The 19,182-nt window shown below is 45.0% G+C and overlaps 1 protein-coding gene and 1 pseudogene across 1 annotated transcript in view; one reads left to right on the top strand and one right to left on the bottom strand.

The window, feature by feature from the left end:
- NSG2 (neuronal vesicle trafficking associated 2) overlaps positions 1–18,345 on the bottom strand; it is a 71,320-nt gene extending 52,975 nt beyond the window's left edge. The window contains exon 1 of the mRNA XM_069556178.1: positions 18,201–18,345. Within this exon, the coding sequence (XP_069412279.1) occupies positions 18,201–18,329 (129 nt within the window). The 5' untranslated portion in view covers positions 18,330–18,345. The remainder of the gene's footprint in view (positions 1–18,200) is intronic.
- On the top strand, positions 4,019–5,651 carry LOC138421720 (stress-induced-phosphoprotein 1 pseudogene; annotated as a pseudogene).
- Positions 18,346–19,182: the final 837 nt, after the last annotated feature.

The following is a 19,182-nucleotide window of genomic DNA, read 5'->3' as shown; positions in this document are numbered from 1 at the left end:
CCGGGAGATAGTGATGGACAGGGAGGCCTTGAGTGCTGCAATTCATGGGGTTGCAAAGAGTCAGACACGACTGAGCGACTGAACGGAACTGAACTGAACTGATTAGCTATTTATACAAATATATTTTTGTGAAATGGACTGGCACTTCATTTTATCACACAACACTACACTAACATTTTTTCCCATGTAGACAAATGTATGATTTTAGTTTGCCTTTTGATGTCCCTTTATGTTTCATTGTATGTGTTACTACAGTTACTGTAGTAACCATTATTGACTGTTGAACATGTAGGGTGTTTCCACAGTTTGGATGATCTAAGCAAGTTATGATGAACATCTTGTAGCTAAACTTTTGCACATATACTTAATTCCAGTTTAATTTGGAGACTTCCACGAAGCAAAATATAAAGGTCTATTGAATCTATTGTACCATCTTATTTTTCTGAAGTCTGAATATTTTGCAGAGGTGGCTAATATCTTTTCAAGATAAGCTGTCAACCTGCCAAGACATTTATGGAACTTCATCCCACAGTGTAGGCAAAGTGGAAGGAAAAAAGGAACTTGACAGATAATCAATAACTATTGCTGAGTGCCACGGTGTCATGGGGGACACAGGAGCTGTCTGAGCCTTGAGGTCTCACCTGGAAAGTAAGGACAATGATCATAATCATAACCCCTATTTAACAAGATTGTTTTGAGAGTTAAACGAGATGATAATGGGCAAAATTTTTGGAATAGTTTATTATATGCCAGGGCTAGATCAAGCTCTCCATATACCTTATCCACAAGCCACTACTATTTCCATTCTCCTGAAAGGGAAACTGAAGCAGAGGACTGCCAAGTCATACTTGGTATCCAAGGTAACACAGCTCAAAGGAAGCAATCTGCTAACTATCATCAGTCTTCCCATTAGAGCTTAAACTAACTGAATTTTCACTGAAAACTTTCACCCCAAGTTTTCCTAGAAATGACAGTCAAGTGTATGGACTCCTGCAAGAATTCTATGAAGAATGCTCTTTAGGGTCTCTGAGGCATATTGTGGACAAAATACAGCTCATAAGGAAGGGGTAGGGGAGGAACTTCCATGATTGAACATCTCCTGTGTGGCACTTAAATATGTTGGTTAGGGAGGATCTGGGTCCCAGCCCATGGAAAATACCACTCCCTCCCTGATACACAGAATTCATTTGCAGATGTAAATTCTGGTGCTGTGCTCCCCCTCTCTCAATTCTGCTCCTCCAAACAACAAAAAGTGATCCCTGGCTTTCTTAAACTAAGAAATGATACAGTCAAACAAGGGTGAGGGGTTTGGGGCGAAAATGGGGTTAGGGAATGTTCAATTCTTTTCCATCTCCTGCTCTAAAGAAGAAGAAAACAGAAGCCCCCTTGCCACAAGTAAAAAAATATCCCTCATGCTTTGCAAATGTACTGTACGGCAGACACTGAGCACTTGACAGGCGCTCTCTCACTTAATTCTGTGTTGTGGGGCAAATACTGACATTGTCAATATTGTAGGGAGATGAAAGATTGCACAATATGTTTGAATCCCAACTCTAGCGCTGAGCGTTCTGTGTCTTAGTTTTCTCATCCATTAAGTGGGAAATAACCATAACTACCTGGTTGAATTTTTAGGAGGCTTATATGAGTCAATATAAGTCAAGCACTCACATCGTTTATTCAATAATAAATATTTTTTGAAACACTGCCTCTGAGTGCTGCCAAATGTTTTTCCAGTAGATGTCTGAAGCAGATGTAGCTTGGGCCTGGCTTGCACATGTCAACCTGTATCCAGCCCTTACAGAACAACACAAGGATTTCTCAAGAGTGATGCTCTTCAAGCATGGTCTAAAAAGGGAGGCTTTCAAGGATGAATACAGTTTTCCTGAGAGAACAAGCCAAGACATTTTACGCAAAGTGAACCACATGGTTTAAGAAACTAAAGTGTGAAGCAGCATGTAGCCGTGGTGTTTGGATGCTTTGGTGTCACATGAACTTCAATGTATAAGTAAGAATTGAGAGCTAATATAACTACAAGCGCAAACGCAAAAGCACAACTCATAGGCTGTGCTGTGTGCTTAGTCGCTCAGTCGTGTCCGACCCTTGGCAACCCCGTGGACTGTAGCCCACCAGGCTCCTCTGTCCATGGGGATTCTCCAGGCAAGAATACTGGAGTGGGTCACCATGCCCTCCTCCAGAGGATCTTCCCAACCCAGGGATTGAACCTAGGTCTCCTACATGCAGGCAGATTCTTTACCATCTGAGCCACCAGGGAAGCCCAGGAATACTGGAATGGGTAGCCTATCCTTCCCCAAGTGACTAAGCACAGCACATCACATCCCTTTTCCTGGGGATCTTCCTGATCCAGGAATCAAACTGGGGTCTCCTGCATTGCAGGTGGATTCTTTACCAGCTGAGCTACCAGGGAAACCCTCTAGAGATGGCTGTGTGGCCTCCACAGGCTAGCTGTTTCTATTAGAAACTCACAATATTCTAGGAAGGGCCAAATGAAATATGCTGGTGTTTTGTGAACTTAAAAGATGTTCTACAAAATGTAATCATTAAAAATTGTTGAGATAGTACTAGATCAACTGGCAGGTTTTGAAATGTATAGAATATTTAGATGTCTGGTCATTTTTTAAAATACTTACAAACTGGGAATTATAATTTCTTCTCCCAATTCTTCATGTTATATGTGTGTACATGCCTGATGTGTGCATGTATATATAAACATATTATAATACAGCTCAGCATCTATTTCTAAGCTTAGTAAATTTCCTGGTCAGTGTGCTATGTAACCCATAAAACTTGGGGCAATAATTGCCTTTGCCTTTTATGCTAGACAGCATTCTAAGATAGTCCCCAAACTTCCCAGCCTATGCCCACCCCCATATAATCTCCTTCCTCAACAGTGTGGACAGGACCCATGAATATGATGGCACAGTCACTCCCACGAGTATGCTATGCTACCTAAAACTCCATCAGAGCAGACTGGAGGGAGATGCTCCTTCTGGCCTTCAAGTAAGTCAACATGTTGGAGAGGGCTATGCAGCCAATGCCTGAGGGTGGACTCTGGGAGCTGAAAATGACCCAGGCCAATAGTAAGGTCATGCAGGAAAATGGCACTTCAGTCCTACAACCACAAGAACTGAATTCTGCCAATAACTGGCATGAGCTTGGAAAAGGACCCCAAGCATCAGGTAAAATGCAGCCCAGCTGAAACCTTGACTTCAGAACTGTGAGACCCTCCTGAGCAGACAACCCACCTAAATTGTGACTGGACTTCTGACCTATAAAAACCTGTGAGGTTTCTGACCTGTGAGGTGATAAATTTGTGTTGTTTTGAGGTACTAAAGCTTTGGTAACTGGTTACATAAAAATAGAAAAACCAAAATTCCTCCCCACATTGTCAAATCCATCTCAACCATCTCTTAACTAGACTTGTTCATTTCTAGATCCTTAGCCATCAGACTCATCTCAAGCATCACACATCAAACGTCAAGAAGCATTTGCTACTTGGTCTTCTCCTCTGCCCTTCTATTTTATAGACATCTTTCTCAAAACATCTCAAAGAGTTCTAGACCATTTATATCATTCCATTTAATTTAAAAGACCTCATGCAGCAGTCAACATGTTGAGACAGGGACAAAGCTAAACAAATATTACTGCTGAAATGAGACAATGAATAACCATTACAGGCATATCATTCTGCTATAAATGCCATAATAAATATTTTGTGGTTGTTTCTCTAGTATCCATTCCCTTCTTCAATCAAAAGCCCCCAATCCTCCTTTCAAGAGCCCTGTCCTATGCAACAGCCATGTGGTTTGGTGGAACTGTTGCCTTCCTTGAGGACAAGGATGGTCCCTAATTAAGTTAGGCCTATCAGAACATACTGTTCTATTGATCACAAAATTTGATTGACTCAGAGATGCACGTTATCCAATTTGGATCAAAGTATATGAGGTGGTTGGGAACATGGAGCCGACGGAGTCTATTCAGCGGGGTTCCAGACCGAGCAATGGAGCAGGTAAATGAGCTCAACGAGAAGGGCAACAAGGCCCTGAGTGCTGGCAACATTGACAATGCATTACAGTGCTACTCCGAAGCCATTAAGTTAGACCCCCAGAACCCCATGCTCTACAGCAATCGCAGAGCTGCCTATGCCAAGAAAGGAGACCACCAGAAGGCGTATGAGGATGGCTGCAAAACCGTTGACCTAAAGCCTGACTGGGGCAAGGGCTATTCATGAAAAGCAGTGGCTCTTGAATTCTTAAACCAATTTGAAGAAGCCAAGCAAACCTATGAGGAGGGTTTAAAACATGAAGCAAACAATCCTCAGTTCAAAGAAGGTTTACAGAGTATGGAGGCCCAGTTGGCAGAAAGGAAATTCATGAACCCTTTCAACATGCCTAATCTGTACCAGAAGTTGGAGAGTGATCCCAGGACCAAGACTCTGCCCGCAGATCCTACCTACCGGGAACTGATCGAGCAGCTGCAGAACAGGCCTTCCAACCTGGGCACGAAACTGCAAGATCCCTGGATCATGACTACTCTTAGTGTCCTGCTCAGAGTTGATCTGGGCAGTATGGACGAAGAGGAGGAAGTTGCAACACCTCCGCCACCACCTCCTCCCAAAAAGGAGACAAAACCAGAGCCAATGGAAGAAGATCTTCCAGAGAATAAGAAGCAGGGGCTGAAAGGAAAAGAGCTGGGGAATGAAGCCTATAAGAAGAAGGACTTTGACACAGCCTTGAAGCACTATGACAGAGCCAAGGACCTGGATCTCACCAATATGACCTACATAACCAACCAAGCAGCCGTGTACTTCGAAAAGGGTGACTATGGCCAATGTAGGGAGCTTTGTGAGAAGGCCACTGAAGGGGGGGCGAGAAAACCGAGAAGACTACTGACAGATTGCCAAAGCTTATGCACGAACTGGCAACTCTTATTTCAAAGAAGAAAAGTACAAGGATGCCATCCATTTCTATAACAAGTCTCTGGCAGAGCACCGAACCCCAAATGTGCTCAAGAAATGCCAACAGGCAGAGAAAATCTTGAAGGAGCAAGAGCGGCTGGCCTACAGAAATCCTGACCTGGCCCTGGAGGAGAAGAGCAAAGGCAATGAGTGTTTTCAGAAAGAGGACTACCCCCAGGCCATGAAGCTCTACATGGAAGCCATCAAACAGAACCCCAGAGATGCCAAACTGCATAGCAACCGAGCTGCCTGCTACACCAAGCTCCTGGAGTTCCAGCTGGCACTCAAGGACTGTGAGGAGTGTATCCAGCTGGAGCCAACCTTCATCAAGGGTTATACACGGAAAGCAGCCGCACTGGAGGCGATGAAGGACTACTTGAAAGCCATGGATGTCTACCAGAAAGCACTCGACCTGGACTCAACTGTAAGGAGGCCACAGATGGTCACCAGCGCTGCATGATGGCCCAGTACAACCGACATGGCAGCCCCGAAGATGTGAAGTGGCGGGCCATGGCCGACCGGAGGCGCAGCAAATAATGAGTGACCCAGCCATGTGGCTCATCCTGGAGCAGATGCAGAAGGACCCACAGGCGCTCAGCAAACACTTAAAGAATCCTGTGATAGCACAGAAGATCCAGAAGCTGAGGGATGTGAGTCTGATAGCCATCCGGTGATGACTTGCTCATCATCCCCTTCCCTTCGCCCCCATGTGGAAAGAGGAGCTGGGACCACAGCACGCAGCACGGAGCAGAAGGAGGAGAAGGGGAGACAAGCAAACAGCGTATCTTATGTTTCTACAGACCTAGATGGAAGATTCATGAGACATACTTGTGAATTCGTGCAGCTGCTGCCTCTGGGCCCTCCCAGCACACGCATGGTCCTTCCCCTGCCCCCCAGTCGCTATCTCAACTGCTCTCCCATAGTTGGTTATTTTTTATTTGGGGCAGTGGGCTTGTATGGGGAGGGGAGGGTGTTCTTCCCAACCTCAGGTTCCAACTGTCTTCATTCACATTGTTAACTCCACGTCCTCTTCTCCAATAAAACAAGCCAGTCAGGCATGGTTATTAAAAAAAAAAAGTATATGAGGCAATACTGACTGGGAACTTGGGGGAAGAAGCCTCCTTGCTCTTTATGAGTGTTCCCTAAAGAGCATGGTCTTCCTCTGGATTGTATATGAGGACCTCATTCTGAAACAGTTGATGCATTTGTTGCTACTATGAGGAGGAGCCAGGATGAGGTCAAAGGCAGCATATAAAAGAGGACAGAGTCAAGAGGAGCCCGGAGAAATGGAAGTGAGCCCTGATGACATCCTGGATCATACCTTGCCTGAAACCAGACCCACACTGAACCCTGCAGTCATGGGGCAGGGGTAGAGGAGTCAAATCTTACTCTTTGGGCCTTAATCCAATTTATGCTGGGTTTTCTGATATTTGGTGTGAAAAGCTTTCTATCTGATACAATTGTGTTCCAAGAACATGAACTGAAAAGCTATTAGAATTTAGTAAGATGGCCAAGAACTAAAATCATAACAAAAGCAATAGATTTTCTTGGCACCAGCAAAAAAAAAAAAAAAAAATCACCTCAGAATATGATGGATCCACCCAAAGATACATACAAAAACGTTCACAACCACTTTTTTTCATGATAGCCCAAACTGAGAACAACTCAAATGTCTATTAATAGGAGAATGGATAAATTGTGTTTTACTCATAAGATGGAATGTTACACAGCAATGCTACACACATGGGTGAATCTCACAGGCATTACATTGAACTGAAGAAATCTGATGCAAAACATTTTTTTTATATCCTGTGTGATTTCATTTATATCAAGTTCAATATAAATGAAATAATTTTTATATGATCTTCTACTGCTGCTAAGTCACTTCAGCCATGTCTGACTCTGTGCGACCCCATAGACGGCAGCCCACCAGGTCCCCCATCCCTGGGATTCTCCAGGCAAGAACACTGGAGTGGTTGCCATTTTCTTCTCCAATCCATGAAAGTGAAAAGTGAAAATGAAGTTGCTCAGTCATGTCCGACTCCTAGAGACCCCATGGACTGCAGCCTACCAGGCTCCTCCATCCATGAGATTTTCCAGGCAAGAGTACTGGAGTGGGGTGCTACTGCCTTCTCTGTTATATGATCTAAACAAATATATATACTATATATGTACACTATATATAGTACATACTATATAATACTATATATATAGTATCCCAACTACCATTTTGGAGAAGGCTCTTGCCTGGAAAATCCAATAGACAGAGGAGCCTGGTAGGCTGTAGTCCATGGGGTCGCAAAGAGTCGGACACGACTGAGCAACTTCCCTTTCACTTTTCACTTTCATGCATTGGAGAAGGAAATGGCAACCCACTCCAGTGTTCTTGCCTGGAAAATCCCAGGGATGGGGGAGCCTGGTGGGCTGCCGTCTATGGGGTCACACAGAGTCGGACACAACTGAAGCGACTTAGCAGAGCAGAGCAGAACTACCATTTACAGAAATAGGAGGGATGCTGATTTTAGTAGAGTTGGGGTCATAGCCCTCCACGTCCTGCTTTGCCCTGAACACCTAAGCAATGTTGCTTATGCTCTGAATGAGTTTCTAATGAAAACACTTCTTTTGGCTTCAGAACACTTCCCAAACCACCAGGTTCAAAGTAGGCCAACAGACAAAGGGACCCCTGACCCCATGTCCATCCTCAGTCATCTGCTCCTCCCTTTAGCTAAGCCATACTTTCTCCAAAAGCAGCCCAGCCAATATTTTACCTTTGCTTCCCTGGGGGCTCAGATGGTAAAGCGTCTGTCTACGATGCGGGAGACCCAGGTTTGATCCCTGGGTTGGGAAGATCCCTTGGAGAAGGAAATGGCAATCCACTCCAGTACTATTGCCTGGAAAATCCCATGGACATAGGAGCCTGGTAGGCTACAGTCCGCGGGGACTCGCAAAGAGCCAGACATGACTGAGCGACTTCACGTTCACGTTCCCAAGGAAATATTAGCTTATTTGAACCCCTTCTCCACATCAAAAGCAGGTCTTTGCTATTTGCCTGGAACAAATGGGCAGTCCTCTGGACTGGTCATTTTCAACCTCTCAGTTATATTTGACTCCTCCATAAAGGTCCTCCTCCCAGGCCCATGGTCCTCTTCCTGCTCACTGACCATCCCTCCTCAGTTTCCTTCTCAAGTCCCACCCACTCTGCTTAACCTCTCAGCATTAGAATCTCGCAGGGTTAGGCCACGGGATACTTCTTTCCTACAAATTCCTTCTGAAGGTTCTTACTCCTATCACTTCAAGCTCCATCTTTTTTCTCATAAGTCTCAAATTTACATCTCCAAGTCAGACCCTATGCAGCATTCAGATTACCCTACTGGATGTTTGCCTCAGCATTCAGATTACCCTACTGGGTGTTTGCCCTTGGACAGACACACCTGAATTTATCATGTCCACAGCAAAGTTCTTGGGTTCCCTGACTCACCTGCCCCAACCATCTTGCCCTTGACATTCTCTTTCTTGTGTAATCCCTAGATAAGAAAAATAGCAGCATGATAAGCCATGTTTATGTCAAGTCATATACAGGAGTCTCTCATGATCCCTCCCTTCCCTTCAGTCTCCAAATCTATCCCACCACCACTAATCTCTGCTGCCTCAAAACTTTCTCTCAAATAAACCCATTTGTCCAGTTATACTGCCCTAGTCCAGAGCATCATCCTCTCGCCACGAACATTTGCTCTGACCATCTTCCTTGCTTCCATCCTTGCCTCCCAAAATCCAAATAAAAAGAGCTTTCTAGACTAAGAGAGCATCAGCCAGCAAACATTCAGAAGACATCCAGGAGGCTGGACCTGGGAGGACCACAAAGACGTAGCTTTGAGTGGACTGGGAACAGAGTGGGTGAAGTGAGGGGAAACCGAGGCTCTGCATGCCTTGCCTTGCATATTAAAGATGAACTCAAGAGCAGTGAGGAGCTAAGGAAGGTTTATAAACCAGGTAATGGCTTTCCAGGCAGACATTACAATTAGAGGAGAAGCCTCTGGCGCAATGGAGGTACACTGGAGAGATGCAGAGAGCAAGAAAAAAACAGCCCTACAGTTACTGGAATCAACCAGCTATTGGGCATGTCATGAAGCGTGGTGTGCTGTTCCCGTGGACTGCTGCCAGAAACAGAGCCTTTCTATAAAAGGAGACATAGTAACAGTGACTTTTTTTAGTACTATGAAGGAGAAAGCATAAAAAATATTAGCCAATCATTATTAATTGTACCTTGGAGGAATCAGCTTGCTTATGCAAAGAAAGAGAGAAGAGAGAAAACAAATTTGGTAAAAAGGTTCTATTTTCTGCAGTTGAAAAAAAAATGGAGCAAAATGGAGCTCTGAGCTGCTTGATTAATAACTGAAATGTAATGAAAAAGTAGGGAGGGGGGAAAGAAAAATTCTTTCTACTTGTTTTTATTAAAAGTAGGATTTTATAGATACTTGGAAGAGTGAAACTCCTGGTTTTCAAATATCATTTTGAATTTAGGCAAAGAAATAAATTTGCTTTCTTTTCATATCAATACATCAGTCCCTATTGTTCTGTTGACAGTTGATATGAAGAACATAATTTAACATAATTGGCATTGTGAAAATGGGATAAATTATTCATCCCGAAAGGACCCCTTGTCTGGCTATATTCCCCCTTTGCTGGCAAGGCCAGATAATACATGGTGGTTCAGATGGCGCAAAGTACAGATCATAAAAATTTAAAATACTACTTCCCAGGATTATCAATAGTGAAGAGGTTCCCACATGAAGAGGCCCTAGGATTGGCAGGGACAATAAATAAAAGTGCAGAAGTGCTGACAAGGAGCATAATTGTATTTTTATGAGCTGTACTGGCACAGGCCAGAAATAGATCTACGCTGTACCTTTCAGCTCATTCTTGCAACAAAGAGAGAAGTTAGGAGCAGGACAATGAACGGCTAGCCTCTGAGCACCTCCTGTGTGCCAGACATGGTGCTACTCTTGTGTACTCACAAAGTCTCATACCCTCTCCCCCACTTAGAGATCCTCTCTGATCCTCACATCTCTCCTTTAAGATCATTATTATGCCCATCTTTCAGATGAGGAAATTTAGCCTCAGAGACTTCAGTCACCTGCCTATGATCAAATGACAGGTAAGTGGCTGAGCTGGAAGAACTGAAGAATATGATGCTCTTTTCTATAATTTTTAAGGTACCTGCTATGTGCCTGGCACTGTACCAAAAGCTTTACATCCTATATCTCAGACAATCCTTTCAATCACTTTGAGGAAGGAGAGAGTATCCCCATTTTACAAGAGTCGGAGTCTTGGGGAGCAGAAATGACTGCACAACCTCACATAACCACTAATGGGCTGACTCAAGGCTTGAGCCTGGGTTTCTGGCTCAGATCAGTTGCCACTAGTAAGGTCATCATTCAAAAATCGTAGCACTCAAACTCGAATCCTGTGGCACCTGATGCTCTATAAATGCTATTGAATGAATGCCCTGAGTGAATCCTGCACCTAAAGAGACGAGGTGAAGCTACCCTAGTGGGGCCTGGGTGCATATCTGGGAACTTTCTCCCACTTACCACCTCACTCCTCAACTCACACTCCACCTCCTTGGGTTTGAGTCTCTCCCTGGGCCCTTGAAGTTTGGTACTAGGCCCAGAACACAAGTAAGATATCGGTGTTCAAAGAACATTAGTGGTAGTATCGTCCAATCCCACCAATCCACAGATGGGATCATGGGAGCCCAGAAAGGGGGAGGGATTCGCTGCAGGTCACACAGCCAAGATTCTAGTATGGACCCGCTGACTCCCAGGCCAGGGCTCTTTCCTGTGTGCTCAAATCTCTTTTCCTTGCTGGGCCTTTGATTTCTCAGGGTAGAATGGAATATTGGCCAGGAAGGCTGCATATGGATGGACTAGCCCAGTGAGTCTATGACTCTTCAACTCTGTGACAAGGCATATAGCTGGGGAAGATGAGGGACTCTTCACTGGTGCTACAGGGACTGCCAGCTCCTGCTCTGAGCAGAGGCTTGTTGCCTGGGCTGGAGTCCCTACAGCGAGGTCCATAGCTCTGCCATCCAGACCCATCCTCTACAGGGCAGAAGCTCAGCCCACCTCACTGTTCAACCCTTCTTGCACCCGTGTGCACTCCAGGAACTATGGGACTGAACTGATGATGATGATGGTAACAACAATCATAACAACCTTGCATTAAGCACCTACCCTATGCCAGGTACTGTGATAGACATTCGACACTGCATTTTCTCATTTTACCCTTTAAACACTTCTTAAAGGAAGATACTACTGTCCTCATTTTAATAAGAAAACAGAGGGACAGAGTGGTTAGTAAACTTGCCCAGGGTCACACAGTAAGTAGGTGGTAGAATTAAGATTTGTAACAATGCCAACTGCATGGTTACAATGCATGTGTCTCTGTATAGGCCACCCTTTGCTTGCAGGGACATTGGCTCACTAGCTCACTGTCTCTCTGTGCGTGAACATAAGCAAGTAAGGCACTTCAGCTCTCTGAGATTGCTTCACCATCTGTGAAACGGAGGTGATTTATTTAAAAATATATAAAATTTGATACATCCTCATGGTAAAAAAATAAGTATGAAACTTGTAGAATTATATATATACACACACACAGTCTTCAAATGGGCCCCAACCACCCCATCTGCAGTCCCCAACCACCCCATCCATAGTCCCTAACCATTCGATGGGTTTTGTGTGTCTTTTCAAGACTGTTTTATAAGAATGAAACATACACCCATATTTCCACAGATGGGGCTCCATGCCACATTCTTCAAAGTTGTTTTAAAGGAGCAGTGTGTCTGTTGCTTTTTCCACATTAGCACAAACACAAGCAAATCTGTCTCATCCTTATAACAATTGCTTACTTTTCCTCATCCATGCACTATGGTTTATTTAACCACTTCAGTCTCATAGAACATTTGTTTAACCACTCCAGTCGCCACATACATATATGGCTTTGCAGATTCAAAAAATATATCCATAGGATAAATTTCTGGTGCCAGTAGCAACATACCAATCAAATGGGATATACAGTTTTAATTTATAAGCAATGTCCAAATACCCTCTAAAAACCACTGCATCAAATTATATAACCAAGCAGAGTGCAACAAGAAGATCTGCTTTCCCCTAGCGTTAGCAACACTGGGCATTATCACTTTATTTATTTATTTATTGCCAATCAGATATGTAAGATGCCATGTTCCATTTAAAATTCTTATGTTTTAAATTATAAAGAATTTTTAAGCTGCTTATTGGTCACTTTCTATTTGTTGGAATCACCTAGTCCGAGCCTCTGCCCCAATTTGGGGTGATGCACAATCTGCCTCTTGTGAGCCCCTGAAGAGCAGAACAAGAGGGCTCTATCAGCCTGGAATCTGCAGGGATATGCATTTTCTGCTTCCCAGGGAGAGGCTGATGGTCCTCTGATCCTGTGTATCAGGGAGAAAAATAAATCCTCTGGTGAAGCCACGACAAAGACCAAGAAGGCATTCAGGACCAGTGACAGGAGCAATGTCTCCTTTGCTCCTCTCTTTCCAGATCTGCTCCATCGAACCCTGAACTCTACCACTGAAACCCCATCCTTCTCAGCAAGTTTTACTTTTATAGTCATCCTCCAAAAATGTCACTTTTGGGAGACACAGTCTGAATATCCAAGGAGAGAAAGGAAACTGTCAATGAGCCCCATGTTTGTGTCATTAGACAATTTTCACTTGTTTCCTCACAGTAACCCTGTTAGGTGGCTATTATGCTCATTTCACAGAAAGGAAAAAAAAAAAAAAAAGGCCCAGAGATACCAAGCAACTTGCCTAAAGCCACACAGTACATGGATAGTTTAGCTGAGATTTGAATACAAGTCTCTAGGACAACAAAGCACATGTGGTCTACCACACAAAATGTGAAGTGTGCCGAACATTAATAATCGATCTTTTAAGGTCTGCATTCCTTTCCTCCCACAGGCAGGTGAGCCAACCTCCTGCGGGACGTGTAAAGATTTAGTAATCAGTAGAAAGGAAAGGATCAAACTGCCTAGAGCCTCGCAGCTGGCTTTGCTGAATACATGATTCATCTGGGCCTTTGCCAAGGAGGGCTGTGCCTCTCTGGCTTGCTTTCAGGGGAATAACCATCCTTTAGCTGGCATTTCCCAGACTCCTGGGTGCAGATCTTGGTTGCCCTGTTTTCTTTTGGTATGTCCTAGGATAGTATTTTAGTTCTCTGAGCCTGTTTTCATATGGACATAGTGGTCATGACCTCATAGAGGAGTTGTGCCGTTATCTGGGTCACTTAAATAAACCAAAGGCACATCCTGGAATTTGGTATCTACAGACTGATGTCCCAGCTTCTCAAGAGCTTGCTACCATGGCCTGGAGAGAGCTACCAAACTGCTTAGATTTAAATGGATTAACTAAGCCTACCTTTACACTAGGCAAGGGGCCGGGGGTCTCATTCAGCCATCATTTCTGGTTTCCCACCACATGCCAGACCAAGGCTACAAAGATGAGACAGAGCCAGGACCCTCAGGCCTGGTGGGAAAAGCTCCTCAGGGCTGACCCAGCACTGTCATAATCAATCCGTCCATCTCCCCATTTCTGTTGCCAATCACAAACACAGCAGACTTTCTAGTCGATCTCCTGCCCTCCACTCTTCTCTTCTCTGACTCATGGAGGGGAGGGTGCAGCTAGAAACCCAGGAGCCTCAATCTGGGGGAAATTTCTCTGGTGCTGGCTCATTTGGGAGATGGATTAGAAGAAAGGAGGAAGAAGAGAACAGGCCGTAGGGTAGCCCACAGCAGTCAGGGGAATCTTCCTAAAATAGAAATCTGATTCTGTTACTTGACTTCTTTAAACCCCTTCCAAAAATGTACCATGTGAACTGGCATCCCACTGCACCTCGCATGCCACATCGCCCCCCACTCAGTGCACTCAGGCAACTCGACTCTGACTGTCCTTCTTCTCCCCTCGGGGCCTATCCGCATGCTGACCCTCTGCCTCTACCTCCCTTGCCACCCCCAACCCTCCAGCTCTCAGCCAGGGTTGCTTCTTCAGAAGGACCTTCCCTGACCACTGTTCCACCATAATTAAGCCCTCTTAAGTCTTAGCCTTTACAATCTAGCATCTTACTCTTTCCTTAATAGCCCTTCTTGCAAGCTGCATCTCTGAACTTCTATTTGTGTGCTGGCCTGTTTGAAGAACCCCTTTCCCACTGGGACTAGAAGCTCCATGAAAGTAATGACCATGCCTGACTTTTCTTGGCTGTGTATGTATAGCCTAACGGGGTGCCCAGCACATGGAAGGTGCCCCATAGAAACGGTGGATGAGTGAATGAAAAAATGAGTTCCTTCCAGCATAGTAAGTGTCACCTTAGCTATAATTATGAGTGGCCAGGGAGGGTGTCCAGGAGAGCTGCCATCTGAACTGGGTTTCGAGCTGCCATGACCACTGGCTTATCAGACAGGAAAAGAGACAAGCAGGGCATTCTGGGCAGAAGGAATGGCGTGGGCAAGGAGGAGGGAGCAAGAAACACCCTAGAGAGTATGGAAAATTCCAGGGCTGGTTTTTCAACCTCAGCACTGTGGACATTTTGGGCAGGACAATTCTTCAGGGGTGGCATTTTGTGCATTGTCGTGCATTTACCAGCATTTCTGGCCCAAAGCAGCACCCCCACCTTATTGTCACAACCAAAAAGTGTCTCCAGACACAGCCAAATGTCCCTCCAGGAGGGAGGGGAGTCACCCCCTGGCTGAGAACAATGCTCGAGGTAGTTCTGCCATGCTCGTGTTCAGGTACAAAGTGAGAAGTGGTAGGAATGGAAGCCAGTGGAGCAGGTGAGGGAGGACCTGGAGTGTCAAGGGCAGGATTTGAGGACTGCACGCTGTGGGGAGGACTGTGCCCTGTGGGGAGCACTGGAAATGCTTTCCAAGGGAGAAGGACTGATCACAGCTGGAGGACTGATCCGAGTGATAGAAGAGGCGGGGGAACAGACACAAGGCCTCCTCTCCTAAGGCAGGCACAGCTCCTCCAGCACTGGGGACGGAGGGAGCATTGGAGGCTGTGATGCTCTCTTTCCAGGATGGCCCCAGGCCTTACCTGCAGGCCCAAGAGAGCGCAACAAGGACCCTCAGCCAGGGATGAAGGGATGTAGAGTCTGAAGAAGCACTGCCTGGGGTGGGAAGTTTCTCGTTATTGAAGGCAGCAAGGTGCAGAAGGGGAAACCGAGGTGTCAGGGGCACTGGGCTTCCAAACTCAGCTCTTCCACTCTCTCTGTGAAGCTTGAGCATGTCTATTGACCCAAGCCTCAGTTTCCCCACGAGTGAAATGGGTGCACTAATACCCACCTCATAGGGTTGCTGGGAAGATTAACTGAAACCATAGCTGTGAATGCCCTGCATGGCCCATTTCTAGCCCAGAGCAAGGGCTTCAGACATACTCATCCTCTCCACTTAGCCTCCAAAACCTTTCCCCCAGAAGCTCACATTCCATACTAAGAGCATTCAGTGGACAAATCTAGAAATAATTGTCAGTATTACATGCCAAAGCACACTCTGTATTTTACGTTTTCAGGAAAAAAACTCATAATATTGGGGTCTAATATACGCCTCTCTGATAACCTTTTTAGCTTTAAACCCTCACCATCTGGCTGGACCTAATGAGAGGGCTGACAAATGTGTCAGAACTCGCCTCACCCTCTCTAAAGCCCTGTCAGGTGGAGTGCTCCCTCTACCCACGAGGAGGCTGAGGCTGGGCCAGCTGGCCCCCTATTCCTGCTGAGCACTGCCTGGGCTCTGGGTCTTCCAGGAGGCTTATCAACTCTGGGATTTGGGAAGTGACTTTACCACCATGCCTGAGTTTCATCATCTTTAAAAACTGGATTAAAGGAGCAACTCCTTTATTAGATCCTATTAACTACTGAAAGGATGAAAGGAAATTCTGTGTCTGTGTGTATGTGTGTACTTCTGACTTAAAGTCTACCATAAGTAGCACATGAAAATGATAGTTATTATTCTCGTATGGCTAGTTTCGTGCCAGGCACTGTATATATAAGGCCAAATCTAACACTGCCCCGACCATTATGAAGTAGGTGTGACCCCCCTCACTTCACGGAGGACACTGAGGTCCACCTGGTATGAAGACTCTGTTAAGGACACCTGCCAAAGTCGGTGAGGTGCCCCCGGGGGATGTGTCCACTCAGGGATTTTCACCCTCCAAGATGCACTGGTTTCCTTTTCCATGCATGCAAGTCCACGATGTACTTATCTTCAGGCTTTGGGACAGTTTTTTGGCACATCTGGACTGGCTCAGTGGTTATCAGGCACATTTCCTGTCACAAGGAGAGAAAGAAGTCCTTGGAGGTGGGGAATGGGGTGAGGAGTAAGGGGTGACAGAGACCACGATATCTCTGGATGGCCCGCAGGTGTGTGTAGAGTTGAGGGGAGAGGTAACCTCACCACAGTCCCTTTTCCTTGCATGCCTCTCAGGGAAGTAAAGATCCTTGAGACTAAAGGGGAAAGATTCTTCCTAAAACTTCGCAAAACCTTGAGCAAATATCCCCTCTGCTTCTCCTCAATTTCCACTAAATCTGTGATCAAATTCCAGCATTGCCACTTACTCCTCTGTGAGCTTGGATAAATCGCCAAATTTCTCTGATCCTCCTCCACCTTTTGCCTGCAGACGTGGATGGATGTACAATCCCTGGGCAACATGCCTCTAGCACAGTGGTTCTCAACTTTGGCGGCACACAGGAGTCCACCTGGGAAGGTTTAGTTAATAGTGATGCTGGGGTCTCACCCCCCAGAGATCCTGATATAATTGTTCTGGGGTGTGGCCTAGGTATCAAGACTTTCAAAGGTTCCCCAGTTAACCCTAATATACAGTCACAAACTGAGAACCTCTGCTCTACAGGTAACTAATACCCAATTAATATTACTCCTCCACAGTAACAGTGTTAACTGCCTATTAGCAAATTTTATCTTCAAAAGGCCTTATCAGTTGCTCAGGATGGCTCCGTGATTCTTTATTTCTGGAACCCCTATGCATATTTTCATATTGACAACCTCTGCACTTTCAAAACAGATGACTCAACCCTCAGCCAATCAGCCAGGCCCTTTATCTAGCTTTGGCTTCTCTTCTGTTCATTGGATAGAGCCAATTGGTTAAGACACACAATGCCTTCCTGGAGATGCCAATGAGAAAATCAAACAAATGGAATGATCCATTGTTCACTCTTCAGCTAGGGAACTTCATCATTTGCCTCCTAATCTATCTCTTATGGCATGCAAAAGCTCACATTATAAAACCCCAAGTTCTCTCAGAGGGATCTTAATATCACTTCTCCCACCTGTGCTCATAGAATGACTCTCCCACTTTTGTATAAACGCTCACCTCCATTCTTCATGGACTCCTCCCACGTCAGGAGATGTGCCATCAGCCAGTCACTCATTTCCAGCCACGCCTCCCAAAAAACACTCTATTCCAGTCATGCTATTTCCCCAAAGCTCTCCATGCTTTGCACATTTGTGCCCTTTGCCTTAAATGCCTTTCCCTCCAGTGGCCTCCAATTTCAAATGTTCCCCTCTGCAGCTGACCTAACCTGTCCTCCCAGTTCCCTCTCTGCCACAACAGAATTTAGTTGTTTCCATCCCAGTGATCTCACAATCTTCGTAACGCTCAGGCATTGCTTTTACCATGATGCTTTATATTAATTTAAGTCTCATATTGATGAGGGATTTTGTAATGTGTGTTTTTATAACCAACTTCCAGGGTAGGAACAGGGCTTTAGCAGGTGCAAACTAAATGCTTGTTGGACTGCATCCAATTCTCTGACCTCAGATTTGTAGCAGTCAATTTTTAAAAGACCTTCCCCAAATAATCAAGACCATTTTCTTTTTGTTCAAATCTGGAAGCTTATTAGTATTCATCCACTATGATAAAACTTTTTAAAAGAAAGGTTAATTTTTTTGCCTACATATGTGAACAAAATCATGAACAAGCACTTACCATAAACCTGAAACAACACAAGAGGTGTCATGTCTCTAGAAGGAATACCTACATTTTACAAGAAGGGGAACGTATTTGGCTGATAAGGGAAGGAAAGGGTTTGAGGGAGGTGGAATTTTCTTGCTGCTTTATTTCCTGAGATGAGGGGAGCACGGGGGCTGCTGATGAGAACCAGAGCACCTGCTTTACCTTTTCCGGAGCAGGCAGCTGTAAGTGATTAACCTCCAGGGGCGTGATGAGAGGGACGGTCTGGAAGCCGTCCTCAACCGAAGGTGGTTTGGCTCCCTTCTCACTGGGGTTACTGTTCAGCTTCACCATTCTGATGCCTTTCTTCCCAGACCTAAGACAAGCAGTAGAATTCTAGTTATTGTGGGGAGAGAGGCAGGAAAGAGAGGGCTGACGACAGAGAAGACAGCGCTGCCCTCAACAGCTCCACTCTGGCGGCTTCAGTGTAGACACCGTCATCGGTCTTCCGCTAGATTTCCTGACATGATCCCTATTATCCAGGAAAACTTCTTTAATCATCAAGAAATGCCACCTGCCTATGGCACTCACCAGCTTTCAAATTTGAGAAACTCAAGGAAAATCCCAGTCTTATACACAAAATATACAACCTTAAAAATATAGCCAAGACACAGAGCTAACATAATCACATAATCTCAGTGGAAAGCTAATTCTTAGTGAAAAAATAAATCCTATTATTCTGGGTCATCCTGCAGTATGATAAATTTCACCTTACCATCTTGATTGCTATTTTATTATATTGTGTTTTCCCCCCATTAATCTCCCTAAAATACAATAAATACATTCAATGCCTCTATGTGTAGTATACCCTTTTACACAATATGTAGGTTGTACAGGAGATACAATTTCTTAAAACAAAAAAGGACTGGCTTGAACCTGATCCTGATTCAGCCATGGAATGCCTCCATTTCCTCAATAGCAAAGGGCCATTTTTTTTTTTTTTTTTTGGTTCCACGGAAAGTTAGCAACCCCCGTATTGCAAGATTGCCAACTAAATAAACAAATCACATTTATTTCTTTCCAGCTCCCTTGGAAGTCAAACGGTGTTCCCACCCCACCCCCAGAAGCCCAATACAACTGAATTTTTCTTGTCAATCCTGCTGACTGGAACATTATTAGACAAAATAGGGTTGTTGTGGGGGTGAAA

The sequence above is a fragment of the Ovis canadensis genome, chromosome 16, assembly GCF_042477335.2.
Source record: "Ovis canadensis isolate MfBH-ARS-UI-01 breed Bighorn chromosome 16, ARS-UI_OviCan_v2, whole genome shotgun sequence".
Classification (NCBI taxonomy): domain Eukaryota; kingdom Metazoa; phylum Chordata; class Mammalia; order Artiodactyla; family Bovidae; genus Ovis; species Ovis canadensis.
Note: the sequence above shows the minus strand (reverse complement) of the source record. Positions and strands in the feature narration are given on the sequence as shown.